The following is a 27,910-nucleotide window of genomic DNA, read 5'->3' as shown; positions in this document are numbered from 1 at the left end:
CAATTCCATTAGAATACATTGGATTGATATAGAAATCCAGACCTTTACTAGACTAAGAAATATTAACCATCGAAAGAAGAAAGTTTACAGGCTTTACCTACAGCGGTAACTACGGCTGGCAATATTCCCCATTCCACGTGACAAACACAAGCGATGCAGAACATCAGATACAATTTGGTAAATGTTAACTCTGCAAATGTAAATGCCAACCAATCCTTCTTTCTTAGCTGTCACGCAGACCTCGCGTACAAGAATCCTTGGACCTTAAGCAGATAATTCACTTCACTAACACCTCTTCAAAGCCAACCTTGCATCTGCCCATCGGTAAAACTGATGGAATCCTTCCATTTCCATACTCATTAGGTTTTTCTTTTCCCCACAAGATTTTTAGGATTTTAGTCTAGCAAACAGGAAATCAAACGGCTACTGCTTTTTTGTGATTTTATCTACTCCTTTAGACTCGGCTTGTTTTGATTGTATCTCCATTTTATACAGATGTGAGCGGAAACACAGAGAGAACAAACACCAAACAACAATACAGGGTGTAAAAACAACCTGCCAGCTTCCAGTGGCCACAGTCTTCACAAATAAGCTATTTTTTGAGTCAGAGAAATAGTTGTGCAGTTTCAGAGAACATTGTAACAAAACATGGATGTATTAATATGCAACGCACAACACTATTACTTGTCTACAGAAACTGAATGCAAATCCTGCTTCTTATAGCCTCTTAGTTGAAAATGTACCCTTTATTCCTTTGTATCTTGAAGCCCAAACATGTAAAATACGGAAGGTTGCATCTTTACAAGCTTGAATTTCATGTGTGGAGCAGCTGAGTAACATTTTGCCCCTAAGACAGGCAGTAACTAAACCCACCAAGACAAGAAGTGCAAGTGAATTTAAAAAAAAAAAAAAAAACACACAAGAAAAGTTACAGAAATTGCACCTTTAAACAACAGTAAAGGAGTAAGAAGTTGAAGAGATTTCTTAATGTCATCTCAACTCTGAATCTTTACTGAATCTTTAATCATCGGCTTACCTCATTACCACATACATATCCGTGCACCTTGTCAGAGCCATTACAAACTGTATGGCCAAAGAACAACCTTCTTAAATGCTTTTATTTTCAGCCAAAAAAAAAAAAAAATCCAGTAGTTCTTCCTTTATTGCACTCTATAAAACTTCTTGTTGTAATCAAGAAGCCAATAAACAGTAATAGCTGAATATTCCTTTAAAATTTATAGTTTAACTCTTAAAATAAAATTTATATAGAAAAGGTATTATTTACAACCCATTCAGTAGTAATCAATCATTATGTACTCACAAACAATATTAAATAACTTGTATGCAGCAGTTTTCTTTATAGGGCAGAGGGGAATATTTCTCCTTAGCAAATATAATATTCCACTGTTAAAGAGCAATTCAAGTCAACTTTGGAGCAACTGTGATATACACAAATTTCTTTTAAGAAGCTCAAGATTCGTGTAGTGTAACAAGAATATATACAACTGTGTCCAGTGCATAGCTTAACAGCAGCATGTGAAAAGTCTATTATCTTGAATTGGCACACCATTACCTACAGGGAAATAATTTACCCAGAAAATGCAGTGTATTCAGAGAACACCGGTGAGGCACAGTAAAACAACAAGATGTAGTGTAACTAGGTATGTGAGGAATAAATAGCGGGATTTTGCCCTGGAGGTCAGCAGCTTAGAACAGTAAAGACTTCGCCCTCGAAGCCATCTTCGGAAGGAAAGGGCTCCTCCTTTCACCTGGTTAGGAAACAAAAAACATCAAATAAGTAATCATGAATACAAATGAGAAAAAGCTCCACTGCAACTTAGATTTCTGAGGCACTATAATCCTTTTGCCTCTGACGCAGCAATGGATGCCACAGCACAGGCTGTAAGCATAAATGATTTAAAGGCCAAAGAAAACAGCATTAATAAAAGGGGAGAGGAATGGATACAAGGTATTTGCATATTATTTAATTACATTTACATACTAGAGATGAAAATGCATAATTATATGCATACACATTTTATTTACTGGCCACATGTGTAATATAAATATGATTACTCACATTGCAATTTGGACATATGTAATGTGTTCTATGGCATGGTTTACACGGCTGCCTGTATTTGCCTCACCATCCACAACCCAAACAGAAAGAAATTAAGGACATTTTTTCAGTAAAATGTAGTTTCAGTAGTAGTTTGCTACTTTGAATGGATGCCTCTGTGGCCCACAATACCTAACAACAACAGAGTACTTCACAGTCAGCTTTTCAGAGACAAGGCGGATGAGACAAGTAGCTGCTTCATGCTGGTGTTTACATATAAAGAGGACAACCCAAAATCAGTGACTCCCAGTCACTCAGAAGGGAAATCCACACTCCAAGAACGAGTGACAGTTGAAAGAAAGGTATAGCAGAGGGAAGACAGAAAAAAGAAAGGGGTAGCATGAAGGAGATTATGCACTGTGCTGTCTTCAATCCAGTCTCCAACTAGCAGTACACAATATGCACACCACTTTTAAGTAGTTTATAATTCAGGGGTTTTAAAAAGCTTTCGTTTACTTACTTTTCGTACAATAACATGTTCACTAGGATTGATGATTAAGGCTTCTCTTTCCTCCTCACTTTCCATCTGAACAGTGTATTCGCTAGGTACAGACCTGTAACTGCTTACTTCAAATCTAGAGAAAAATTAAAGGGAGACAATGGAGTACTAAATTATCTGCTCTTTTAAAGTACCAAATTCACATAAGAAACATTATTTTGTATACTTACATTACTGGGGGAAGGTCCCCACAAAAAGCAGTAAGACTTAGTTTATGTTGCCATGTCTTTTTCAGTCTCTATTTGCAATCTATTCTCAAGGTGTTTTATTTATTCAGAATAACCCCCATCATCACTAGCTGATTGAAGAGCGATTTTCAGATGATGGTAGTGATGGACACTTTATGTAGGCAGATGGATAATGATATTTTAAATCCAAACAGTGGATGTACTAAAGCTGTAATATGTGAGGTTTTTTTCCTAACTCGGAAAAAAAGAAATACCACTCACTGCCAAGTCCAACATCTGAAGCAAGAAATGAAAGAAAAAAAAAATCCCAAAGCCCGTAACATTTCTTGATCCACAGAGTTAGACGTAGGGTTTTAACACAGTTACACATGTGTTTTCATTGCTTCAGCTATTGTGGACTCACAAACAGGTTCTATTATTTGTTTGTTCTATTATTTGCTCAGAAATCTAACACCCATAGGAAAACCTATCGCTAATCTCACTAAAGTAGAAGGCAAACAAAACATCTGACACTCCGTTTCCAGTTCTGTAGTACACTTTGCATTTACTCCAGGCATAGTGCAAATGAAAAGCAGAAGCGAAAGATGGCTTTGGCTCTCTGAACACGCAAGTTATTTCACACCCACATAAGGGTTCAATGCAGCAATCTGTCACATACTTCAAAAGTATAAGAGAAGAGAAAGAAATTTTACAGACGCTTTTTTTTCAAAAGAAAAAACACGCCCTGTTTTACGGACAGGAGTATTTTACCTGTTACTTCGCTCCTCAGAGAGTCCGAGAGCCTCTTCTGCAGCTTCTCTCCTCCTCTTCTCTTCTGACAGTGTTTCTGTCAGCTGTGAGAGCGCCTGCTGCACTGAATCATATTGTTGCTCAGTCTCTGCAAGCCTATGACAAAATGAAATCTGAAATCAGTATTTTACGTACTTAAAGAGTTAATTTCTTGTTCTTTTTTATTGAGGAATGTTCTTTTTTGTGATGAAGACTTAATTATAATGAGATGCTTTAGATTAGATATTGCAATAAAGTCACCGATAAGTATAGATCTTTAAAAAACAAACCACAAATATTACCAGATAATAATAATTCAAGAATATGACTACGATTCATTTAATCCACTGTAAATCCACTGCTTTCCCTTTTCTCCCAAAATGCCTTAGAGGGATAGAAAAGCATTACTTTCACACTTACAGCACAGCTGTCAGGAAAACAATATTGCTAATACACGCTCTCAGTCCTGACCTTTTTCTGAGTTCATTTAGCTCCATATTGTCTATTTCAACAATAACGGCAGATCTTTCCTGTGGCGCTCCAGGGGGAACTTCTGCTCTACTTTCATCCTAGAAAATATTAAAGGGGGAAAAAAAGCCAGTTACCATTTTTCTAGTTGCTAAAAATCTTTATTTCAATTAAAGAAGCCATAAGCACCACAAAGCAGTGGAACAAACCACTCTTTGTGCCATTTAATCTTTTAATTTCCGGAACTGCAATTTTCCAAACCTGTTTTCTAACAGAAAGTTGATGAAAAGTACTGCCTGCGTGTGCTGCAGGACTTGAAGGATACACGTACGCCAAATAACACAGCAATCCCTGAACAATAAGTGGAAGAAATGCATCTGCACATCCACATAGTAATATAGCACTGACCACAGTTTCATAAGTAACACAGCTATTCCACTAACAGAATCCGAGACAAAACACCTGCGTGGTATCGCACGATGCCATATAGACATGCCAGTTGACACAAAGGTAGCGGAAATATTTTGCACAGGATTGCATTCTTTTTCTCACATTTGTGGACTTCGTTCCAGGCACGTAATTTCTACTTTATATTTCCAGCCCTCATAATACCCCCTGACTATCTGGACTAGTTACTGTAGCTATAGCTGCCTAGGTCACTGCTATAGCATAACATGCACGGCAGAGCAGAAATTCCTGGACACGCAGTAGGACTAGGACAAGTCATGAGCAAGCTGGGATCACCAGGCAGGGTGGCACTGATTAACTGTTTGGGAGTAACGGCTATATGTAAGTGAAGAAGAGGTGATGCTGGGAGTCTGAAGTTTCCCTTTTATCCTCTCTCAGATAATCTATGCCTAACAAAGCTCAAAGCATCCCCATCAGCAATGTCTAAATTCAGAGCTAGTGAGCTCTAGGCAGTGCGGAAGCACTGGGAACTGTGGTTAAGCAGCCCCATGCTTTGCAGTCAATATGTGAAAGAGGTAGAATCCAAATGGTCCGTGAGATAAGAAGCGGGGGATTAATTTATTGTGTAGTTTACAGTTCTCCTTGTTTGTGTTTATTTCTGTTTATGGAAAAGTAAGGGTTGTTATATATGTATCCATATGATATTTTAGGGTCTTGTATTGATTGATAGTTACGGAATAACCAAGGCAGTACAGGAACACTTTTGAAAAATGAAGAGATCACAAAGGAGTAAGCCTACAGATGTATATGAGGGGTTGGCAAAGGGTACTGAAATGCTGAACTGGTGATATAGATCTCACTTCTGAAAATATTACTCAAACACCTTGCAAAATGATTCATGACTGCTGTGAAATTATTACTAAACTTTGCTGATCCAATGATTAGTGATCATCCAATTATCTCTGCCAGCTGTAGACCAACTCAAGATGATACTTCAAAACAAAAAAGCATGTATAAACAGCTTCCTTAAATGAAAAGTCAAATAAAATCAGCTTTACAACAATAAAGACAGTTATCTTCAGCACATCATGGGCTAGCAAAAGTACTGAATCAGTACAACAAAAAGTATTTACTTCATTTTTAGCATGAAAACCAGAAAAGCGTAAGTGCAGAAGAAAAAAACCCCTAAAAACATTGCCATATATTTGTTTACCTGAACAGTGCCTTGGAAAGACGTCACTTGCATGGTCTGATACTCCCTCTCCAGTCTTAAATAACGATTTTGCAAGTCAGTGTAACGAAGCTGGTTATCCCTTAGAGTCTGCGAAAGTGTCTTCAACTGGGCAGACAAGACGGCATTCTCTTCTGCTGACTGCACAACCTGAAAGAAAGTAACATTTAAATAAATAAAAATTAGGAATTATCTCCTCCAGGAAATTACTACAGATTTGAGACCTGCTGTTGAAAACAACTGAGTATTAGTTTCAAAATTGCATCAACTTTTTTGGCAAGCTCACAGTTTGGTAAGATTTAACTAGTTGTTTTATGAGCAACGGAAATAATGAAACCTGAGGATTGATTTTCCCTGTCATCAACATGCCCAAACCAGAAACTCCGGGTTTCAAACCCCAATGCTTTCCTCCCCATGTTTGCTACGATTTCACCACCTGGCAAAAGACAGTAGACGTAGCTGCTGCTTCAGGACAATGCATACAGCCAAGTAAGCCTGATAACACAAACATGTTCACCAGGCAGCCCAGGAATGCACAGCAGTCGAGTTTTCATCTTTTCAAAAAACAGACCATAACTGGGGTCTCCACCCGTTACCCAAACACTCATCTTCACTTGTAGGAGCTTGAGATTTCTACACCTGTTTCAAAGTTTGGTTAAAACTGTTACTAGGTTTATAAAATGTTTGGGTGAAGGAGTGAAAAGAGACACAATGACAGACGAAAGGTAACATAAAACTAATTTCCTTCCAACACCAGGCCACACAAAGAGAGATAAGCATTAAGGGAATTTCCAAGAACGTTTACAAACTTCTGCAAAGGAAACAGAACACAAACACACATGTGCATGCGGACACAAACACACACTCACCATCTTAACAGCCACAAAAGGGTTCATTAAGAAACTGTAAGGAAACATTTTTGAAGGTATTTAAAATTTGCTGCGAGATAGCTAAAATCTTGTTCCAGCTAAGACAGACTTCTGTCTATAATGAAAAATACTTTACTCTGAGGAGAAGTTCAGCAATGCCCCATCAATCTCTTCAGAATGCAGATTCAAATAAACCTTTCTCTGTCAAACAACAAGTCAGGAAAGCCTGACAGAAAGATAACACTGACATTTAGTTTGCAATTTCTAGTCTGAGCCAACAGGGCTGTTTTGAAGAATCTAAGTCTTAAAGCACTCTAACTTTCAATTATATGAGACACCGCCAATTTAGCAGTATTTCTATGTTGATACCAGCTCAGATTCACATGAGCTATTTAGGATCACAGCTGTTGTTCTAATTTACCTTTGAATTAATCTGCTGAAAATGCAGATCCTTCTGGTGTATCTCCTGAAGACAGTGCTGCAGTTCATTTTGAAGCTGATTCTTCTCAGCTAAGACGTGTTTGATTTCCTCCGGCATGTCTGCGCTTCCAGCGAGGGAGGCAGTTTCTAAAACCTTAAAAAGTATTAGCATATTCAGGGTAAATGGTATAGGAGTGCTCTAAATAATATACAACTCCAACATTAAATATACATATGGACTACATAATAATTTCCTTTTCACAAGATCATTTCCTCTCACAAGTTAATACCACATTTGCAAGAGACTTTATATAAAAAAACCCTTCTCCTTAGTGTTTTCAACCTAAATAATTCAATTAAAAAAATAGAAAATTACCATGAAAAGGCAACCCAACTTAATTTTTAATTTGCAAATAGTGTGAAGCACAAAAAAAAAGGAAAAAACAGAAAAAGCCAGATGAATATAAAACACCTTTCAAAAATTATTTTCAAACTAATAGCATATGGTATTCGTGACTTGTAGAAGAACAGCTGTTTTGTAAATACAAGTTTAAAGCTGAAAGTCCATTCTGGGAAAAAAAAAAAACCACCCAACTTATCACTGATTCACAGCTTTGGCCTTCTTTATCTCTGGCAGGTCAACATTTTGATGTTAATCTCCAATAAGGGAGGGAAGTGTGCCATCTCTAATGCTTTATGGAATCTATTTTCCTACACAATCATGAAATAAAGACTCCTACCACATAAAATATTCCATAACCCAACAGACATTACTGTTCAATAGCTTTTATTTGTGATTTTAATCACAGAAAATGAAAGGCATATGAGACACAAACTTGACCAACCAAAACATCGTTTTTAATGAAATTAAAAGGAATACGGTTTACTTCCTTTGGCACAGAAAAGGCAAATAAGAATATTATTCTAAAATAACACTTTCCTTGAACCTTTAACGACAGTTTACAACAGTAGACACCAGTTGCCAGACCGGGTCTCAGCTGCTGCCTTTCTAAATCTAGCATTTTGTTCCTGGCCGAAGCGAACTCCAGCTGCTTCAGGGGAAGGGCAAGAACACTTCCATTAGGCACATCTCTCCCTTCTCCCCCCGATTAGGTCCTGTTCTAATCTGCAGTATTTAGGGATTGATTTAGGCTCTGAACAATGAACTTTATTAGAGCTTTAAAATTTGTTGGCATCAAGTATACAAATTCTGAAAACTGCTGTCAATGTAAACTACCAAGTTCTTTTTTGATCCTCTTAAAAACTGTGTCCCTGAAAATAGGTTGCAGCTGTAATATAGCTGAAAAAATGTTCACATTACCTGAGAGAGCACATCCTTTTACTAGTTTTGTATTTGTGACCTAATGTCCCCTATTCTGGGTTTACAAGAAGTGAGAGTATAGATTCTCATTTCACTTACAGCCCACAGTACTAGTAGGTTGGGTTTTTTCCCCTCTCATTTATTTCTTTCTTAATGTAAACAATCCCAATCTTTCTTAGAAGTTTTTCTTTATCATGCTTTCCACCTCCCTCCTTTGAAACTTTTTTGTATTGCAATGTCATACTTCTGTGAAGCTGAGGTGAAATGTACTACAAATTATTTACACTCAGTTATGTTTTCTGCACCATTTTTCCTACCGTTTCTTCAACATTCAAATAACTTATTTTATTTAGACTGGTTTTCTAAAAAGAAGATATATGCCAGTCATCCTGTTTGTCTATCTGTTCCCCCAATAATATTTGCATCAGCTAGCCAATTCTAAAACAAGATTTTAAAAGGTTCACGTCTCAAAAAATTATGATGCTTCTACACTGGGGGAACTTCTGAACTGGGGGAAGACAGATCCAACTTGATATTACCTATTGAGAGAAAAAGAAATAGGCAGAACACAGCTGTAGTACAGGCTGTCTGGCAGGTGATTACGTCAATCAGCATGCGAGGACTCAGTGACAATAAATACATTGCCGGCATCCTACATGTAATAGTACAGCATCCTATTCTCTTTCGAACAAGTGTGCTATAGGAACAAGTAACAACACTGGTGTTATAATAGTGTGAACAGTAAGAGACTCATGATAGATATGAAACTGACACAAGAAGCCAGAATTATATTCCCACTTTACGGACATAACGTGTTTCATCTCAGCTATGACATGAGAAGAGTTCCTCCTTGAGTTGCCTGAAAATTCCCTATCCTCTTCTTGATTTGAAAGAATCAACTGAGAAACCTGTAAATTGTTCTTTTTACCCCTTCCAGTATGTGTGTCTCTTTATCAGCACCCGGTCTGCTGTTGAACCATGTTTGAATCTTTTTTTTGTTTTGGTTTGGTTTTTTAAATGTCTTTGTATTATATTCTGGATTTAACTAATCTAAGATAGTAACTTACAAGATTACTTAAGTAATCTACTAACATTAGCAACTCAGCAACAAGCAAATACCATTACCTTACAGTGTAACCACAGCAAATTGTTACTCCTTTTTGACTAAGAATCAGTAACCATTATCAGTTCGTGACCTTCGCAACCATTTCATTTCTTTCTGCAGGTGCTTTCCATGTTTTTAACCATTAAAATACACCACACCAGTGAGTTTTCTCTGTTATTTTCTCAACAGATGAGAAACTCATTATTTTTCTTTGTTTAAAAGAAGTTGATCAATATATCAGACTCCATTAAAAAGTGTTTTTAGTAATTGCAACTCATTTGCTTGGAATAGTTGTAACTTGCTGATTTGACCCCAGGCAACACTGACATACAGGTAACACACTCATCAGCCTTCCATACTTCACTACCATATGCTGTGTAGTTCTCATTTGGGAAGCAGGCTGCAAATTTAATACAATAAACTGATGGAAGTAGATTCGTGCCTCCTGCTACATTTCATTTGTTTACCTTGACGGGGTAATTGCTGCCAGCAGAGACTGATTTCTTAACAATCATGTCTTGTTGCAGCTTCTGTAGTTCTGCAATCTGTCGGTCTTTCTCAGCAACTGTGACTTGACATTGATTTCGCAGTGCCTGGGACTCTGAGAGGAGGAGGTTGTTTTCCATTCTGAACATAAAATATTAGACTCAACGTTATATGATAATATACTACATACTAGTGAATGAAAAGGATAAAGCTGTACTCACTGTTATTTCTGAAATAAATAATGGTATTTTTGAACGGTTATATGCAAATATGGAGCACTATATCAACATTCTCAATACATACTTCAGTTTAAAGACACCTGCTAAAAAAAAAATATATCAGAAAATAAAGCCTGGAAAGTGATAACGTCATGTTTGCTTCATTGGCTTAGAAATAAGAGAAGTTAATTGGCTGTAAAGATACTAACATCTGTTAACACAGTACATGCTTCAGCACCTAAAAAATAAGGTCACGCAGCAAAGAAACTCTAGGTCGCAGTCGTGTAGAGTGCCGCACAAGATAGCCAGCCTACCCTATTGCAAGTACACAAGTTTGAAAAGGAATACCCTAGACTCAGAAGACTGAAATGAACAAACATACCACATCTCCAGAAACTGCTGTCATACACAGGCAATACCACAAAGGGCATAAAAGTAATTTAAATCCTTTTGAATTCAATTTAATATATGGGTTTGAAGTTTGGGGAAAAAAAATGGAAAAAGACTATTCATGCTGTTCACTGGTTAAGTCTACAAGTTAGAATGAGGTTTGAGTTTTTCATGCTAACTTGCTCACATTTGCAAAGATAAATGTGGGGCTGGCCTTTTGATCTACACCCCCTCCCCCAAGAGCTTCTAGTATAAAACAGATATTATCTTACACAGACTTTAATTAGAGATCTAGAAGTGGCACTAGGGACAATAAAATGCCGTACGGCACTAGGATACTGCCTACTGACCTCAAACTCAAACACAATTATCTTCACTGAACTGATCATAACGTGCTTTCGCATTTCAATCATTTGCACAAGTTTAAAAGCCTGAACGGTAACAGCAGTCCAAGATGACCAAATCTTGATCTGCCTCCACTGAGTGCCACTTAAAAATGCCTACTGCCTTCTTTGAAGCAGACCTCATGATGCATTCACCAAATCAGGCCCAAGGTGTCACATTATTCATTTGTCACAGATGATGCAAGATGTGAACAGTGCTGAAGCGGACTCTTGAATCTACAAAAATAATGGTCAAATGTGAAATGAAGTTAATTTTCAACATGTAGTTGGGCCAAATACGCAACACCTCAGACATCTTTTAAAAAAAGAGATTTGGAGGGCAATGTTCAGCCATATCAATCGTTACTCTAAGAAGAGAATATAATACCAAGCATTGAAATAAGATTCTTAAACTGTAGTTCCATATATCCAAGTCACCAACAGAACAGAAAACATTCAATTAAGACTGCCTGAAACTTTACATAAACAAAGAGACCATTACATAAAGATAGAAGGATAACCACGAACAAAGACAACTCTGTGGAAGCTGATTTCGCACATTACAGAAATACTCTTATCCTACTTCCTGCTAAACTATACATAATTTTGGTTTTGTGTCAGCTTTATGTCAGGTTGTGAAGTCACTGAAGAACTCTAAACAAGCGCCACATGTACTATTTGTTAATTTTAACATTTATACCTTAATCCAGCAAGCTCATTCTGGTATGTTGCAATCTCTCTCTCAGTTTCTGCTTGGAAGGCTTTTGTCTGATGCAATGCCTTCTCCAAATCATCGACCTTGGTCTTCAGTTTTGATATTTCAACAGCTGCAAAGCTGGCTCCTTCTTTAGCCTATGTTTAATAAACACGATTAGTGAACTGGAATGAAAACTATATGGTTGAAGTTTTATTAGTGCTAGAATTCTAATTACAGAATAATGTTTTTTCCCCCATTTGCTCCTGTTTAACAGGATATTTACCTAAACTCCCAAAATTGTAAGCACACCTTCTCTAGTCACCCAATGTTTTCTCAGCACTCACATAATTTCAAAGTTAAACTTCAGAATCCAGTGTCTCTAAGCATTCTCTGCATAAAAAAAAATTACAAAGTGATGTAGCTAATTAAAACTTACCGATCTTTCCCTATTGTTCTGAGGCATATCCAAATTACTTTTAAAAGAATCTATCTCACTGATGCTGTTGCAACCAATGGGAAATGAAGCTGTGCCCTGTTTTGTTTCAGAAGTTACCTTCTGATTGCTGAGTTCCTGCAGCAATTTGTCTCGGTCATCCTGAAGACTGGCCATAGCCTTGGAAAACGCTTCAATCTGGTGAACATAATTCCCACACTCAGAAGAGAGCCTGCTCATCTCCATCTCACGACTAACAAACGTCCTACAGAGATTTTCAATTTCATCAGCAATCTGATCGAGTGTAACCTTATCTGCAGCATCAAAAATAACACGATTCAGAAGAGAATTTTCTTTGAGCATACTGATAAGATGTAATTTAAAGCCATCCAATTCAGCTTCGAGTTCATCTCCTCTCTTTTTTTCAGTTTTGAGTTCAGATATGTATTTGCTCTGAAGTACCTTTAAGTCCTCTATTATCCTATCTCTATCATTTTGCAGAGCAGTCATTGCTTTCCCAAAGGCCTCATTTTGGGACCTCAGCTCACTATTTTGAGATTGAACTTCTAATATCATCTTCTCTGCAAAAGCACCAGGTTCATCTCCATGTTCAAGTGTCAAAAGAGTCTTACTGTATTCTTCATCTGCACCCTTAGTATTTCCGCCTCTTGATTTCTGGAGTTCTTGAATCTTCTTCGGAAGATTTTCTCCATACTGTCCATTTGATACACATTCTTTTTTCTGAACGCTATCACTAGTTCGCAGTTTCTCTCCAGATTCAGAAACAAGTTTCTCTTTGTTTAATGATGCAATTAAAGATTCCAAATCATTTACTTTAGACACTAATTTTTTATTTTCATGTTCCAGAGATACAACAGTATCCTTTTGCAGTTCATTGGAAAGTTGCATTTCTTTTATTTGTTTTTGAAGATCGTACTTTTCTCGTTCAAGGCTTTTAATACAATCCAATTTCTGCTTAAGTAAGTCTTTCAACTGATGGTCTTTCAGAGATAAAACTTGGTTAAGATCCTCCCTATACTTTATCAGCTGTGCACTTAGCATTGCATTTTCAGAATGAAGATCATCTATCTGATTGAGCAGTATCCTTAATTCTTGTTTCAAAGCATTATTCTCACTTGCATTGCCAACTATAAGACTGTCCCGCTGATTTAAGACATCTCGGTGAAGATGTTCCAGCTCTTTGTATTTAGAAAAAAGATCATCCCGATCATTCTGAAGAGATGACATTGATTTTTTAAAGGCATCTATTTCACTGGCAATTGCAGCCTTATCTTGACCTGCTTTGTCTGCTTTCATCTGGAGATTTCTCAATTCGTTTTCCATCCTCTGACAGGACTCCTCAGATTGTTGTCTCTCTATCTGCAAAGACCTTAACTGAAGTTCATACTCTTTGATTTGTTTTCTATGTTGAGTCTGTACCTGAATCAGATAGTCAGAAATTTCATCACCTTTTGAAGAAATGAGTAAGGAAATTTCTTTGTCTTTATTATTTAACATGATCTTCATTTGCTCAGAAATGGTAATCTGCTTTTGCAATTCAGCATTAATTTTTTCCTTCTCAGCTAGAAGCTGCTGCAACTCTTGTTCCTGTCTTGTAAAATTACTTTCCAGAGTTTTTATCTCTCTTCCTGCACTTTTACTATTCTCTATGAGATGATTAAGAGAATTATTTTCTTTAAGGAGTGCTTGCAAAGCTTCTTCTTTGGACTGAAGAACACTCTCCAATTCTTGCTGCCTGTTAAAAAAAACTGTATTTTCTTCTTTTATTCTGCAGAGCTCTTCATAGCATTGTGTATCAACAGATTTTTGCCTCAAATACAGTTCATCCTTTGTTTCCTCTACCACAGAATATTTGATATTCAGTTCTTGAATCTGAGTAATTTTGTCTTTCAATTCATCTTGTAAAGACGTTATTCTTTTATTACTGTCTTCTATTTGTTTCTCTTTATTTTGGATGGCCTCTTTGAACTGCATTTCCCAGGTTTTCATTTCAGTGATTACCCTGTCCCGGTCATCCTGAAGAGAGGACATACACTTTGTAAAAGCAGCTAATCGTGCCAAAGCCGCATTCAAATCTGCTTGAAGTCTCTTGTTTTGAGAGTCCTTAATGCTAACTTCGTCTTGCAAACCATGAATCTCACTAATTGCCCTATCTTTTTCTCTCTCAAGGGCACTGTGTCTTTCTTCTAGGTTCAAAATTTCTCTTTTGTGAACCGATTTTAATTGTTGAAGATTAAATTCCAATTCTCTCTCATATTCTCTCTTTTGAACGTGTAGCTCGTCTTCTTTCTTCTTCAGTTCTTTTCTCCAATTTAGATTCTCATCTGTAAGCCTGCCCACTTCATTCTTTGACTGAGCCAACAAGTTCACCTGTGAAGAAAGCTTTCCCTTGAGCTGATATATTTCTTCACTTGACTTCGCAAGCTTTTCTGACGTATTACTTAAGTCCTTTTCGAATTTTTCACTTTTTGACTGTGACAGTTTCACAGATCTTTCCAAATCCAGGATCAGCTCCTGGAACTTTATAGAATCCTTTTGCAAATGGCTGATCTCCTGCTGTTTCTCCTTTAAGAGTTCTTGCAATTCTTTTGTTTTGTTTTTACTCCCATTATTATCCCTCTGAGCACTTTTCACCTTCTCCTCAAACATTTTTACAAGATGTAACTGTTGTTCTTCTTTTTCTCTAATCATGTTACATTTTTCTGCCTTTAATTCTTCCAGTTGCTGTAACAGCACGTTATTCTGTACCTGTGCTGATTTCATTCTATCAGTAAGATGATCAACTTTTTTAACATGATTAAGCAATTCTGTCTCAAGAAATTCTCTCTCATTCTTTACTTTGTAAGAACTTTCTTGTGCATTTTCTAATTCTTCCTGTAACAGACATTTATCATCCTCTAAAATCTTTACTTTTTCATTTAGACTAACAATTTCTTGTGTAAGACTTTTACATTCCATGTCCAGCTTTGTTAGACAATGATTCTTATGGTCCAAAGATTTTTCAGTTTCTTTTGCTTTTTCTGAAATTAATTTTCTTTCTTGTTCTAGGACAAGCACATCTTGTTCTTTTTCAGAGAGTTTATCCTTTAACACATTAGCGTCCTTTAACAATGATTCATTCTCATGTAATGCATCATTGATTTTAGATTGCATATCATTTTGGTACACTTCCATTTGAACTTGGAGCTCTCCCAAAGCTGCTTTAGTTACAGTGATGTTGTTATGAAGAATATCATTTTCATTCTGAATTTTCTCTAAAGCCTGCTTTAAATTTTCAGAAGTTTGTTTCAGTTGCTCATTTTCCTCCATTAGCTGATGATTCTGTTCAGTGAGTTCATGGAGACGATCCTGGTGTTCTTGCATCCTTGCCTCTTGCTCACGTATCTGCCTTTCTGCTTTACTTTGTAATTCGTCAACTTCCATTTTCTTGGATTCACCAAGTTGTTTCAGTTGATTCTTAATAACCTCATTTTCATCAATGAGTTTTTGTAAATGCTTCTCGAGAGCCTCCTTCTCAGATTCTCCTTCCCTGAGTTTTTGAATAGCCTCTTGCTTCTCTTTTCTACTGAGATCAATAACTTGCCTCATATCTGCTATTTTACTACTGATATTCTCATACGCCTGAAGAAGTGATTCATACTCCTGCTTTAATTCACTATGTTTAGCCTTCCATCCTGTTAATTCAACTGTCTGAGAATCTTTTAAGGTATTCAGCTGGAAAGAAAAGGCCTCTTTTTCCTGAACTATCGTCTCCATGGTGGATTTAAGACTTTCACATGCCGCGGTGAGGTTTTCGTTTTCAGTCAACAGCCTAGCGTTTTCAGAAACAAGGCTTTCCTCTTCAGACAATGCAGAAGCAGTACTTGAACTTTGTTTTTCTCTACCAAGCTCTAACAAGTGTTCAAGCATACCTGTCTTGTTCACCAGTTCTTCTCTTTCCAACATCAGCTTATCAATCTGGTCTTTTAGACACTTATTTTCTCTCAGGGCTTCTTTACGTGATATTAAAGCCGCCTGTAATTTTCTTTGAAGGCGCTCTCTGGACTTCTCTTCTGCTATAGTTCTTTGCTCTTGTGGTTTAGAATCATTTACATTTGCAGTTTTTGCCAGCGGCTCTTCAATCATTCGCATTTGTTTCTGGATTTGACATTCTGTTGCTTCTCTCAGTTTAGTTTTCCTGGAGTAATCAGTCTCTGACAGTTGAAAACGTGTGCCTTTACCTTGTAACTTTCCTTGAAGGGAATTACTTTCCGAACAAAACTCTCCCAATTCTTTTTCAGTATCATTTTCTTCCTTAAGCTCTTTGCATGACACCACAGGTCTACTCATCTCAGCCTTCTCACGTAGCATACATAGCTCTGTCAGAAGTTTTTTATTTTCTTCACTGAAATGTTTTACCTCCTTTTTCATATTAATTAGTTCCAAACTGGACTTTTCTAAACAACTGAGAAGTTTCTCTTTTTCACTCTTCATTTCTTCAAATGCCGTTTTGTAATGGCGGGCTGCTTCTTGGCCCTCCTTTATAGCTTCATTTAATAATTCCTTCTCCAGATCAAGTTTATCTTTGAAATTGGTAAGTGAACAACGCAATGCTTCTATTTCCTCATTCTTTTCTGCAACCTCCTTCTTACCTTCAATTCTCAATCTCTGCAGTTTCTCCTGGCTCATCTTGTAATCCTCTTCACTTTTTTTAATAAGTGCTTCTTTCTCATTATTCACGTGTTCAAGCGCTGTCTTAATGTCTATAGCTTCAGCCTCATATGCTTTCAGCTTTTTCTGCAGCTGCTTTATGTCCTCCAACAAGCTGCCCTTACATTGCTCCTGGTACTGCTCCTGCTGCCTCAAAGAGTTTAAGCTGACTGTTTCTTCTCTTTCATCACCAAATTCAACTGATATTTTTCTCAACTCTTTCTTTAACATTTCTGTTTCCTCCTGAAGTTTTGCATAATTACTTCTTAGTTCTTTTAACTCAGCGTCTTTACTTGCCACTGAAGTGATCATGTTTTCTGACTCTTTTAAGGATGCAACCTGAACCTTGCTTCTTGGTTTGTCCGATTCCAAATTCCTTAGGTCAGCTGCTTCTTCTCCCAGCACTGCCTTAGGTGAAGCCAGCTCTTTCCCTAGAGGGTAGTCTCCTAACTGAAGGAAGTCAAGTTCTTCACATTTTGTTTGAAGAACTTCCCAGAGTGCTTTATGTTCTTGTTTGAGTTGCTCAAGGTGGTTTTTTTGTTCATCAAAATCTGCTGCAAGTTTAGTGTGCTCTTCCCTTTCTTTCTGAAATTTTTTTATATCTTCCTTCCTGACCAAAAGCTCCCTTTCTAAGGCTTCTTTTTCTTCTTTTAATTGATTCATGACACTCATGTCATTGTTGGGGTCCAGACACTTCTTCCTGTCCCCACCACTTAAACCAGGCTCTTCTGAACTGGAATTTTTCAACAATTCTTCCTTCTTCTTAACTTCAGACTTCACCTTTTCAAGAGCTAAGAGCAGCTGAGAACGTTCCTCTTCATATGCACTTGCTTTTTCATCAAGCATAGATTGCATATGAGCAAGCATGCAGTCCTTCTCCTCTAAAGATTTTTGGTTCTGCGCACATGTATTTTGTTTATCAGCAATGACATCATTTAGTTCTGCAATATTGTCCTGAAGTTCCTCTAAATAAGCAGCTTTTGAAGACAAGATTTCAGTCAAGTCACTTATTTTGGCATCTTTTTCTAAAAGTTGTTGCTTCAAAGTTCCAAGATGAGACTTAAAATCTTTATTTTCTACTTCAACTAGTTTCAGATTGTCTGTTAACTCATCAACTTTCTTCAACAGCTCCTCTGCTTTTTTTTTCTCTTTTTCTATTTCTTCCTGTCCACTCTTTTCTAGTTTTCCAACTTTTTGCATTAGATCTCTTCTTATTATCAAGGCTGCTTGAAGTTTCTTTTTCAGATTCTCTTTTTCCTTGCCCATTTTCTCAAGATTAAACTGCATCTCCTCTTTTTCATTCATTAAATCTTTGAACACAGCTTCCCTACTGCTTAACATAACCTGACTATGCTCCAGCTCTTTCTTACAATTCTCAAGTTCCTGCAATACCCGTTTTAGCTCTCCCACAGAACTATTATGAACAGCTTCGAGGTCTTGCAGTTTGGTATTTAATGTGTTTCTCTCTTCAGAAAAATTCAGCATTTCATTAGACAATGATTCCATGATCTGGGTAACAGAACAGTCCTTTTCTTTCAGTTGCTGGCTTAGACCAGAAATTAAATCCTTCTGCTGATTTACCTGGGAAGTTAAGTTTTCGATGAGTTGATCTTTTTTTCCCATTTCTTCAAGGAGACTTGCTACTTTTTTACCTTCAATGTGCAGTTTTTCTTGACTGGTTCTTACTATTTCTTCTGATTTATTTATCTTGTCTTGAAGAAACTCAACCTGCTTATTTATTTCTGCAAAAGATTCCTCCCTTTCTTGCAAGAGAGACTGTTGTTTACATAATGTTTCCTTGACTGCGACCATTTCTTTTGACAGACATTCAATTTCAGATTTGTATTTGCCCTTCATCTTTTCAATATCATTCTGCAGCAACTCCTTCTGCTTCTCAAGTGATTGCATACTTTTTAATTCATCTTTCATGGTGTCTATTTCCTTTTGTTTTTCTAAAAGCACCAGTTGCAATTGTTCTCCTTCTGTTTCTTTGCTCAAAATAGTGGTTATCAGAGTGGAGAGTTTTTCCAACTGAATTTTACTATCAGCTAGCTGCAGTTCAGAATCTGAAGTCTGTGCCTTTTCTTTACATAAAAGCCTACTACTAAGTAATGGAGATAAGCTTTGAGTTAATTCCTCTTTTATAAGACCCAGCTCTTGCTGCAAAGACTGGATTTTGTTATCCTTTGATTTCATTTCACTTTCTAAACTGCTCAATTGCTCAGTAAGATTATTATTTTGTAAAGTTGCCCTATCAAGTTCCGTCACCCATTTGCTCTCTGACTCAAGCAGACTTTGTTCTAGAGTTTCAAATTTAAGTTCTAGTTTAGAAAGTTCTTCACCCTTCACACTAACCTGCATCTGTAACTTCTCTTTTTCAGTCTTCATCTGCAGTTTGACAGCATCTATCTGCATTCTTGAATAATTCTCGCTGGTTTCTAGTTTTTCATTGATTTCTTGGAGCTCTTCCAATTTCTTTTGCAAATGATTTTGAGATGTAGCAAGTTGTGCGTTTTCAGCCATCAGTTTATCAGCATCTTCTTGCAACCGATTTTTTTCTTCCTCTAAAGACTCTACCTGGCACTGCAGACTAACTATTGAAAGCGCATTGTCCTGGCAGTCTTGAGACGATTTGGAATTTACATTGTTCAACTCTAACTTCAAACATGCTATGTTATCTGCCTGTTCAGTGCACTTCACAAGCAGAGACTTCACAGACAAATCTTTTTGCTGTAGCTGTTCTTCCCATGTACTTATTTGGTCTAGTGCTTTTTGATGTTCGTTTTTAAGCGAGTCAAGTTCAATTGTCAAAGAATCAATTTTCTTCTGATTAATATCAAGCTTCTCGTTCTTTTCCTGAAATTCCTTAGTAAGGTTTTTCATGGCTGTACCACTTTTCTCTAATTTTTCTCTGAGAACCTCAATCTCACTAGAAAGAACATTAACGTTGCTATCTGCCAACTGTATACTGGTATCTTTCTCCTTTAAAGAATTAAGCAGTCCAGCAATGACGACTTCTTTTTTCTCAAGAGCTGCATTCAACTCAGTTCTATGTTCATACTGTGCTTCAATTTTCTCCTGAAGAGATAAAAAGGCACCTTCTCTCTCATGGACTAGTTCTTTAGATTTCTGTAGTTCTTGTGTTAGTTCATGTACCTGACTTTTGAGCTGAGAAATTAAATTTGTCTTCTCTTCATCTTTCCTTGCTTTCTCCTTCAGAGTTTTGAGGAGACTTTTATTTTCCTTAAGAGATGACTCCTTTTCTGATAAGGACTGGTCCATCTCAATTATTACATTCTTCTGATGTTGTATTTCTTTTTGTAAATTCACTTTCACTTCCTCCAGCTCTACCACCTGTTTCTTTAAGACCTCACATTCATTCTCTTTCTCTTGAAGTTGCGTCTTTAAATTCTCACTAGATAGTGAAATATTGTTGATGGTTAATTCTTTTTCTGAAACGAGTACTTTTAATTGTTCCGCTTCAGAGGCTAGAAGCTCCAACTGTTTCTGCTGCAAAACAGAAGACGCCTGTACCTCAGAAAGCTGTGCTTTTAAACTGATGTATTCATCTAACTTTTGTTTTAAAGATTCATCCTTCTGTATAATTGAATCATTCAACTGGGATGATTTTTCCGTCACATTTCTAAGCTGATATTGAAGGTCAGAAATAACCTCCATATTCTCAGACAGTTGAACCCTAAGTACATCAGACTCTTCAGATTTATCTTTTAATAACTGTAATTCTTGGGCTTGCCTCTTAAATTCATTTTCTTTTTCCTGCACTGCATGTCTAAGCTGGCTGATTTCAAAACCTAGGGCTTGTATTTGGTTTTGCAGATCTGAAATGATTTGCATATATTGCCCTTCTCCTGCCATTTTACTCTCTTTCATCTGCTGAATCAAAGCTTCCTTTTCAGAAAGGAGAGTTTCTTTTTCGTCAAAGACAATTTTTAAGTTTTCCTTTTCAATCAAGAGGCCATCAATTTGGTCCTTCAGAGCTAAAATATTATGACTTTGTTGGGACAAGTGTGAGGTTAAAGCAGCTACTTCATCTGACTTTTTCATTACCATAACATTAACTGTTTCAATGTCTACTTTCAATTTTTCATTTTCTAGAGCTGCTGTATGTGCTTGTTGCCTTGCTGAAGTAATTTCAGACTGTTGCTGTACCAACTGTGACTGAAGAACTTCACATTCACGTGACTTCTCGCTCAATAAGCTTGAAAAGTCCTCCTTTTCATGCTTAAGCACATCCACTTCTTTGCTTAATAGCTGTAGCTTATTATTTAACACTGTACTTTCTCCCATTTTTTCAGAAACTTGCCTATGAAACTTCTCAAGTTCTGAACCCTGACTTTTTACAGTCAGGTCTCTTTCCTCTACCAACTGAGATAACTTTGTTTTTTCATCTTTAAGACTTTTAATTTCATCCTGCAACTCTACAATACAAAACTTACTCTCTTCCATTGCCTTACGTAATGAATCATTTTGAAGGATTTTCTCTTCTAGAGACCTGTTCGCAGCTTCAAAATCCAAAGTTGCAATATGAATTTGTTCCTGCAGTAGTAAATTCTTTTCCTTACTATGGCTGAGCTCTTGGATTAGGCTACTGCATTCAGATAACTTATTATTTAACATTTCTTCTTTCTTTATTTCTTTGTCTCCAGTATCCTTCAGCTGAATGAGAAGTGATTGCATTTGTTCATGCAACTGTTGTGTCTGTTCCTTGCTTTCAAACAACTGATCAGCTAGCACGTTACATTCCTTTGTTTTCTCCTGCAGCTGTTCTGCAACTGAATTTTCTTTTTGCTTGGCAAGTATTGAAAGTTGTTCAATCTCTTTTGCCAGAGTGTTTTTATCACAATTTAGTACTGAAAGAGTTCTTTCGTACTCAGCAGTGCTAACAGAAAACTTATTCTCTATTTCTGCCACAGCCTGGATTTTCTTTAACAATTCACACTCTTTTACATCCAGGAGTTTGGATAAATTCTCATTTTCACTGATCAGCTGTTCCTTCTCTTTTTGCATGACATCTATACTTTTTTTCAGATATTCATTTGCTTTTATTTGCTCTGCCAATTTTTCTTCTTGCCCTTCAAGATCTGCCTGCAATTGCTTATTAGCTGAAGCTTTCTCCCATGTCTCTATTTCCATCTTGTTAATTTGTTTATGTATTTCATTTAATTGGTTATTAAGTTCTTTGCAACACGTCTCTTTGGCTTTCAGATCTCCAGTTAATTTAAGTTTAGTCTCTTCATTTTGCTGCTCCAAAACCCCAAGCTTCTGCTCTAATGAAATAATGAACTCTTGTTTCTCTTGTAATTCTTGTTTAATTGTTTCCTGATGTTCGGTATGTTCTATAAGCTTCCTAGATAACTCAGCCAGCTCCTCATCTTTTTTAGCATTTTCCAAAACCAGTTTGTTATATGCATCTTTAATTGATTTTAACTCATTTTCAAGTGTCTGTGCTTTACTCTCTTTCTCTTTAAGCAAATTGTTCCATTTTTCCTTTAGAGTATTGTTTTCCTCAAGCTGAGATTTCAAATATTCGGTTTCTTTTCTTTGTTTATCCTCAGTTTCTTGTAGCTTTTCAGATGATTTACTGATTTGTTCTTTCAGCAAAGTAATTTGTGACTCACACTCCGCAAGTTTGTTATGATATGCAACATTGCTGGCTTTGATTTCAGAACGGAGATCCTTAATTGTAATGCTGTTCTCACTGCTTTGTCTTATTAATTCCTCATTTTCTTTGGTTTTAGCTTCATTCTCAACTCTAACTCTTTCTAGCTCTAGCCTCATCGTATTACTTTGCTCAGAAAGGACAGATATCTTCACGCTTGCATCTCTTACATCAGCTGTTTGTACTTCTTTCAGTAAATGAGCTTCCCTTTCAGCCTTTGATAAAGCCTCTTCCATCCCTCGTATTTCTTCCTCTTTGCATTGCACTTGACGCTTCAGGATGATAACCTGTTCAGAATATTCCGTCATATTCAAAGACAGGACAGACATCTCCCTGTCTTTTTCTGCCAGTGCTTCTTTAAGATTATCAATTTCTCTTTCACGTTTCTGGAGATCTTGAATAAGTTGAGATCTTTCCTCTAAATGGCTTGTATTCAATTTGTCAAGCTCTTCATTTGTCTGGTCCAGATCCAGCTGCATCGACTCTACCACGCCATCTTGTTTCAAAGTCTAAACATCAAGAAAATAATGTTACAAGAATACGTCAAACATATGTTAGAGGGAGAATGGAAGTTACATTCCACACGTAGAACGAGTATCTAAGGTAATCAATCCGTACCCAACTGTATAGTCACAAGATAACCATGTTATTCTTTAAATTGTTTTAGCATACAGGAATTTTACTGTATGTAATTTTTAGCAGCTAATGCCGTTATTTTGCTGACGTTTAAATGGGCCATGTCAAAAAGCCATAACATTTCTTCTCTTACTTTATTTTAATGAGTTACCTTTTCCTTCAGTGCAGCAACTTTTTCTGTTAGATCACTGATGACTGTTTTCTGCTCAGTGTTCTCCACTTCATAAACACTGCATTTCTTTAAGGCTTCGTTCAGCTTAGTATTAAAAGTAAAAGTCAATGTGATAGAAATATATAGAATTATATTAAAACTGTGATGTTAGAGTTATAATATTGAGTTTACATAACAGTGGAGTTTATACTTTGAAATTAATAAACGAGGATAACTTATCACCCCAATAAAACATAATTACTTTCACGCAAAGCTCTGTGTTGGGTCTAAGAAATCCTTACACTCAACTTAAAGCAAAGCAATTACATGAAGTGAACAAAACTGTGAAGAAACAGAGCAAAAACCTTCAGATACAGAAAACAGCAATATTGCTGCTGGGACACAAATAGAAAGTTATGGCTAATGCTTGCCAGTTCTAATAAATTAAATACTATTTAACTTACTTTTTGCTCAGTATGCACAAACTTTTCACCAAGCTCTTTGTTCAGAAGATCCCTTTCTTGAAGCAGTTTCCTCAAAGTTTCAATTTGTTCTAGTTTTTCTGTCGTGCTCAACAGTTTTTGTTCTTTTTCTCCAAGTGAAGTTTCAAGGAAGCTATTTCTGTCACTTAATCTAAGAAGAAAATACGTATTTAGATATTTTGAAAACAAAGCTTGCTTTAAGCTTTCTAGACTTATTAGCCCCAAACTCTGTTCCTAAAAGAATAATTAATTTTACACTTTCCATTTAAACTTCCAAGTACAAAAGTAACATTACTGCAAACAGAAGCAGGAATGAAGTAACTCTCTTTCAAATGTTTTAAGAGATTATATTTCTCATTAGAAGTTTAAGCTTAAAGCAAAGAAAGCTAATCCTGTACAGAGTTGTAAAGAACCTTTATTTTACCCTTTAAGCTGCTCATTCAAGCCAGAGATCAGAATTTGATGCTTTTCTGCATCTCGCATTTGTTGGTTGCGTAATTGGGTGAGTTGAGTTTGCAAACGTTCATTTTCATTCTGCAACAAAATAATAATGATGAAGAGGGTTATCACATACAAACACCCAGAATAGGATATGATAACTGGAGTCGTGAAAATCTGACTCTTCAGCAGATTTACATCCTACATGGTCAGAGAGACCGTTATTCTGGCAATTTAGCAGGTATCAGTGCAAAATACAACACTAATATCACAAGTTCAGATGTGATATTAGTTCAAATAGGTGCAACCCACCTTTCAGAAATACCTCCTTCAGCAATGCTATGATAGCATGAACTCAAGGATGATTGCTGTATCCCCAAAACAACACACACACTCATACTGTGTTAAGGCAGCTTACTTATCTTAACAGGGGAAGCTACTGCTTTGAAAAAATACTTTCCTCATTGGTTTGAAGACAGTACCAAACTTGCAAATTTTTTTTTGCCTATTTTTTTCAGGTTGAAGGAATGCAAAAACCTGCATATGGGGGATTGTGGAGAAAAGAAAAAGGAAGCAAGCTTCATTCACACAGCTTTTTTTTTTTTTAAACACAGTACAAATCTCCTACTCTAGCCAGATCCACTGCACCAATTCAAAAATAAAACCACAAAAAAAAAAATCTGACAACAGCAACCAAAACCAAAAGCAGAACACATATCCAGAATTAACAGCAAATAGGACAAACATGGCAAACTTGTCACCTCTAATGAAAATAAGCTAGCATTTTGGAGGAGGCAGAACACACCTGTACAGCCCTCAATAGCTGCCCTTCTTCATCTACACCAAACGTTACCTGTATTGAAAGGCTTTGTTACAAGATTCTCAAGTAATAATTAATGAGGTTGTCTTTCATCTTAAAAATCATTAATTCTTTTTTATATATGTGCAACTTAACAGATAAAGAACTATGAATAATGCACCAAGCCTGAAAGAGTTCGAGTAAGAGATCAGTTGTGTCATTTAGCAAAAATAAGGTTTACAAATTATCAAACATAGTAACTTATCAATCAGGAAATATTAAAAAAAAAAATTTCTGGTAAATATTTACTTTACTGTTCCTTTTGGTGCCTTCATTGAATAATTTTACAATATAAATATACATCAAATTAATATCTGGGGTTTAGATTGTATATATATAAATATTAAATTATTAATTTTATATATATATATATATATATTTACACAGTTTCTTCTTCTTCTATATATAAAAATAATAATACACACACACACTTATATAAAAGAATCTTGAGGGATGCAAGAAGAAGGAGGCTTACACCAGTAGTAACACAATCTAATTCTGGACCTTCTGACAAAGGCCCCCTACAAAGAATAATGAAAATCACGTTGCCTTTTACTATGTTTCTAAAACAAATAACAAAGCTTACTTCCAAACAAGTTTCTCTGTGTAATGACTTTTACTTTTGCTGAACAGAAGTGACAGGCTTCAACTTCAGAGCATAATATAGTACGTGTACACTCTCTGCCAACATAATTAGGAAGTATAAAGCAGGCTTTAGAGATTTTTGCTAGCTGCAAATTGACAGTTCTGTCTTACTGTAGGCTATGATTGTAAGAATATAAACAGAGAATAAAATGATTCTCTTATATCATCAGGTTTTACACAACTACAAAAGCTCACCTGAAGAGCCTCCATTCTACCTTGAAGCTGCAATCTATCTTCCAAATCCTGACAACGCTCTTCTAGAAAAAGAATTTGTTCCTGCAGTTGATTTCTTTCCAATTCCAACTCTTCAACCACACTCCGTAAACCTACTTAAGTCAAAGAAGAAAAATTATTTCAAGAAAGGTCTACTAAAATTCCTGAAGTCTAGAAATGGTTTCAGCTTTTTATTCACGATTCTCACCAGTGTTGGGCACAATCAGATCTCAACCATTACCAGTGGAAATGCTTGAGGCCCTGCGTTTCCAAAAATTAGATGGCAAAAGTACTCTTAACTGTTGAAAAACCAAAGTAAAGTTGCATAGCTCAAGAACCCAGAGAACCTGGCAGAAATATTCTAAACAGTACTGTGACTCAATCAACAGCATGGCTCATGTTGCTTTAATCACAAGTTACTTGCAGGATCAGATCTTAAGCAATTATTAATAAACAAAGTAAACTGGTCTGTATCAAAATTTGCAAGTGAGCCTATTCCACTTTAACAGTAAGATATATTTGCAGCCTTTACCACCGATATAAACACATCTGCATTAAAAAAAATAAGAATTTGATTTTTAAATTAAAATTGCATACAGCGATGGAATGCAATTCTGTTTTGCAACGTAACTGTTATATAGATTGGAAACACGTTCACAGGAACAAGACTCGTAACTTAAAAAACACATGATCTTGCCACATAGGATATTTCACAGGCACTAAGGCTCAACCAATTCCAGTGTTTAGTCATATTTATATTCTACTTCTGAACCAAAACTAGGCAGTTCATCTAGCACGCACATGCTTTAAAATGAAAAGGAAGAAAACACAAGCCAAAAAAATTCAACAAAGATTAGAATACACCACAAATGGGTTGTTAGTTGAATTTGAAAACAAAAATAGACACAAAATACAGATGCTGTGCATGCTTTAATAAACTGTCTAGTCGCTATCACACCTGCATTAGGTGAAGTGTACTCTGGCCACCAACCTCCCATATTTTCTCCTTCAGCTGAATCAGTGCTATCCAAGGTGACGTTCAGTTCTTGAAAGCATTGTTTTCTATCAAAGTTGTATTCTTCCTATACACAAAACATGAGAATGAAGTTTAATTTAAAGAAGAAAGGAAGCAAGGGTAAAATACACGTTCTGTTATTAAAAGCGTAGTTTCAATTAAAAGTCCTAAAACTCAGCAAGTGATTCAGGTGCCTAAATGTAAGTATATGGGATCGCTGCGGACACTAGAGTAACCTGCCCAGCTTCCAACCATTATTTCCAGAAAAGCAGAGTCTCCCACAGGTTTTGTATGGTATCTGCCAGGCCTTTGAAGATACCCTCAGGCATCTGAAAGGCCAATGGATACCTATGTTTGACTGGTCCGCTGATTTCTACAGTTAATAGGGTTCTCTGCATCCCAGGGTAAAGTATCGGAGTTAACTAAAAATAAAATATTCTTCCAATGGTATGTTAATGTGACAATGACATCCTAATTCTTCTTACAAAAGATTATCATTTTTTCGTGCAAGTTACAGCACCGACTACCTAGAAGTACACCTGAATGAACTGACACTACTTACTAATTATTCAGTAAAGCCCACCAACAAAGAGGTTTGTAAAGACTGTATCTAAACCAAAAACGGCCTTAACATATTAAGCATGCACATAGCTTCAAGCATGTGAATTACTCCGAAGGGAAGCTCATTATCTTTCAGTGTAAAATTAAGTAGACTCATTACTCAAGGAATAGAGAGGTGTGATGCCATCGGAATTTCTCATCTGCTGGCTACATACACGATCATTAAATTTACCAAAGTTTTCAGTTACGTAACTAATCTAAGTTCTTAAGCCCGTAATGTTTTTAAGTGAAAAGCACCATATAAATAATAGTACTTTCCGTATTTTTATTAACATACAGGTAGAAATAAACTCTCCTCTCTTTTAACCCACCTGAACCTTCCTGCTGGTCTGATTGCTTTTTCTTCTTGCCTGCTGCAGCCTGCCCATTCCTTGAACTGTGGTCAGTTCCTCCTCCAGCTCCTGTTGCCCTGAGACTATGGCTGGATCAGAGCAGCCAGGAAAGAACCAGTCATCCT

At 36.5% G+C, this 27,910-nt stretch overlaps 1 protein-coding gene across 5 annotated transcripts; it reads right to left on the bottom strand.

The window, feature by feature from the left end:
• Positions 1 to 3: 3 nt before the first annotated feature.
• On the bottom strand, positions 4 to 27,910 carry LOC143163089 (uncharacterized). 5 transcript variants are annotated; one of them, XM_076343762.1, is made up of 16 exons: positions 27,765 to 27,910; positions 26,776 to 26,899; positions 25,800 to 25,933; positions 24,906 to 24,953; positions 24,087 to 24,196; positions 23,645 to 23,813; positions 23,181 to 23,285; positions 12,124 to 22,902; positions 11,574 to 11,725; positions 9,864 to 10,023; positions 6,972 to 7,124; positions 5,664 to 5,831; positions 4,046 to 4,143; positions 3,557 to 3,691; positions 2,580 to 2,694; positions 4 to 1,769 (listed from the first exon to the last, which is right to left on the bottom strand). In XM_076343762.1, exons 1-16 carry the CDS (start codon positions 27,819 to 27,821, stop codon positions 1,611 to 1,613), a joined length of 12,666 nt encoding a protein of 4,221 aa, XP_076199877.1. In that variant the 5' UTR covers positions 27,822 to 27,910; the 3' UTR covers positions 4 to 1,610. The 5 variants fall into 5 exon arrangements, with proteins under 5 accessions (XP_076199877.1, XP_076199878.1, XP_076199879.1 ...); XM_076343763.1 differs by having other exon boundaries at positions 25,800 to 25,930; XM_076343764.1 differs by having other exon boundaries at positions 26,809 to 26,899.

Source organism: Aptenodytes patagonicus, chromosome 7 (assembly GCF_965638725.1).
Source record: "Aptenodytes patagonicus chromosome 7, bAptPat1.pri.cur, whole genome shotgun sequence".
NCBI classification, from domain to species: domain Eukaryota; kingdom Metazoa; phylum Chordata; class Aves; order Sphenisciformes; family Spheniscidae; genus Aptenodytes; species Aptenodytes patagonicus.
Note: the sequence above shows the minus strand (reverse complement) of the source record. Positions and strands in the feature narration are given on the sequence as shown.

What these genes read in the sequence shown, in the direction of transcription:
- LOC143163089 (XM_076343762.1), bottom strand. Translation starts at nt 27,821, where the DNA reads ATGGGCAGGCTGCAGCAGGCAAGAAGAAAAAGCAATCAGACCAGCAGG. An exon ending in TTGTGCATACTGAGCAAAAA is followed by an intron (nt 23,286 to 23,644) that starts GTAAGTTAAATA and finishes TTTAATACTAAG; the next exon opens with CTGAACGAAGCCTTAAAGAA. An exon ending in AGGAACTCAGCAATCAGAAG is followed by an intron (nt 11,726 to 12,123) that starts GTAACTTCTGAA and finishes TATTAAACATAG; the next exon opens with GCTAAAGAAGGAGCCAGCTT.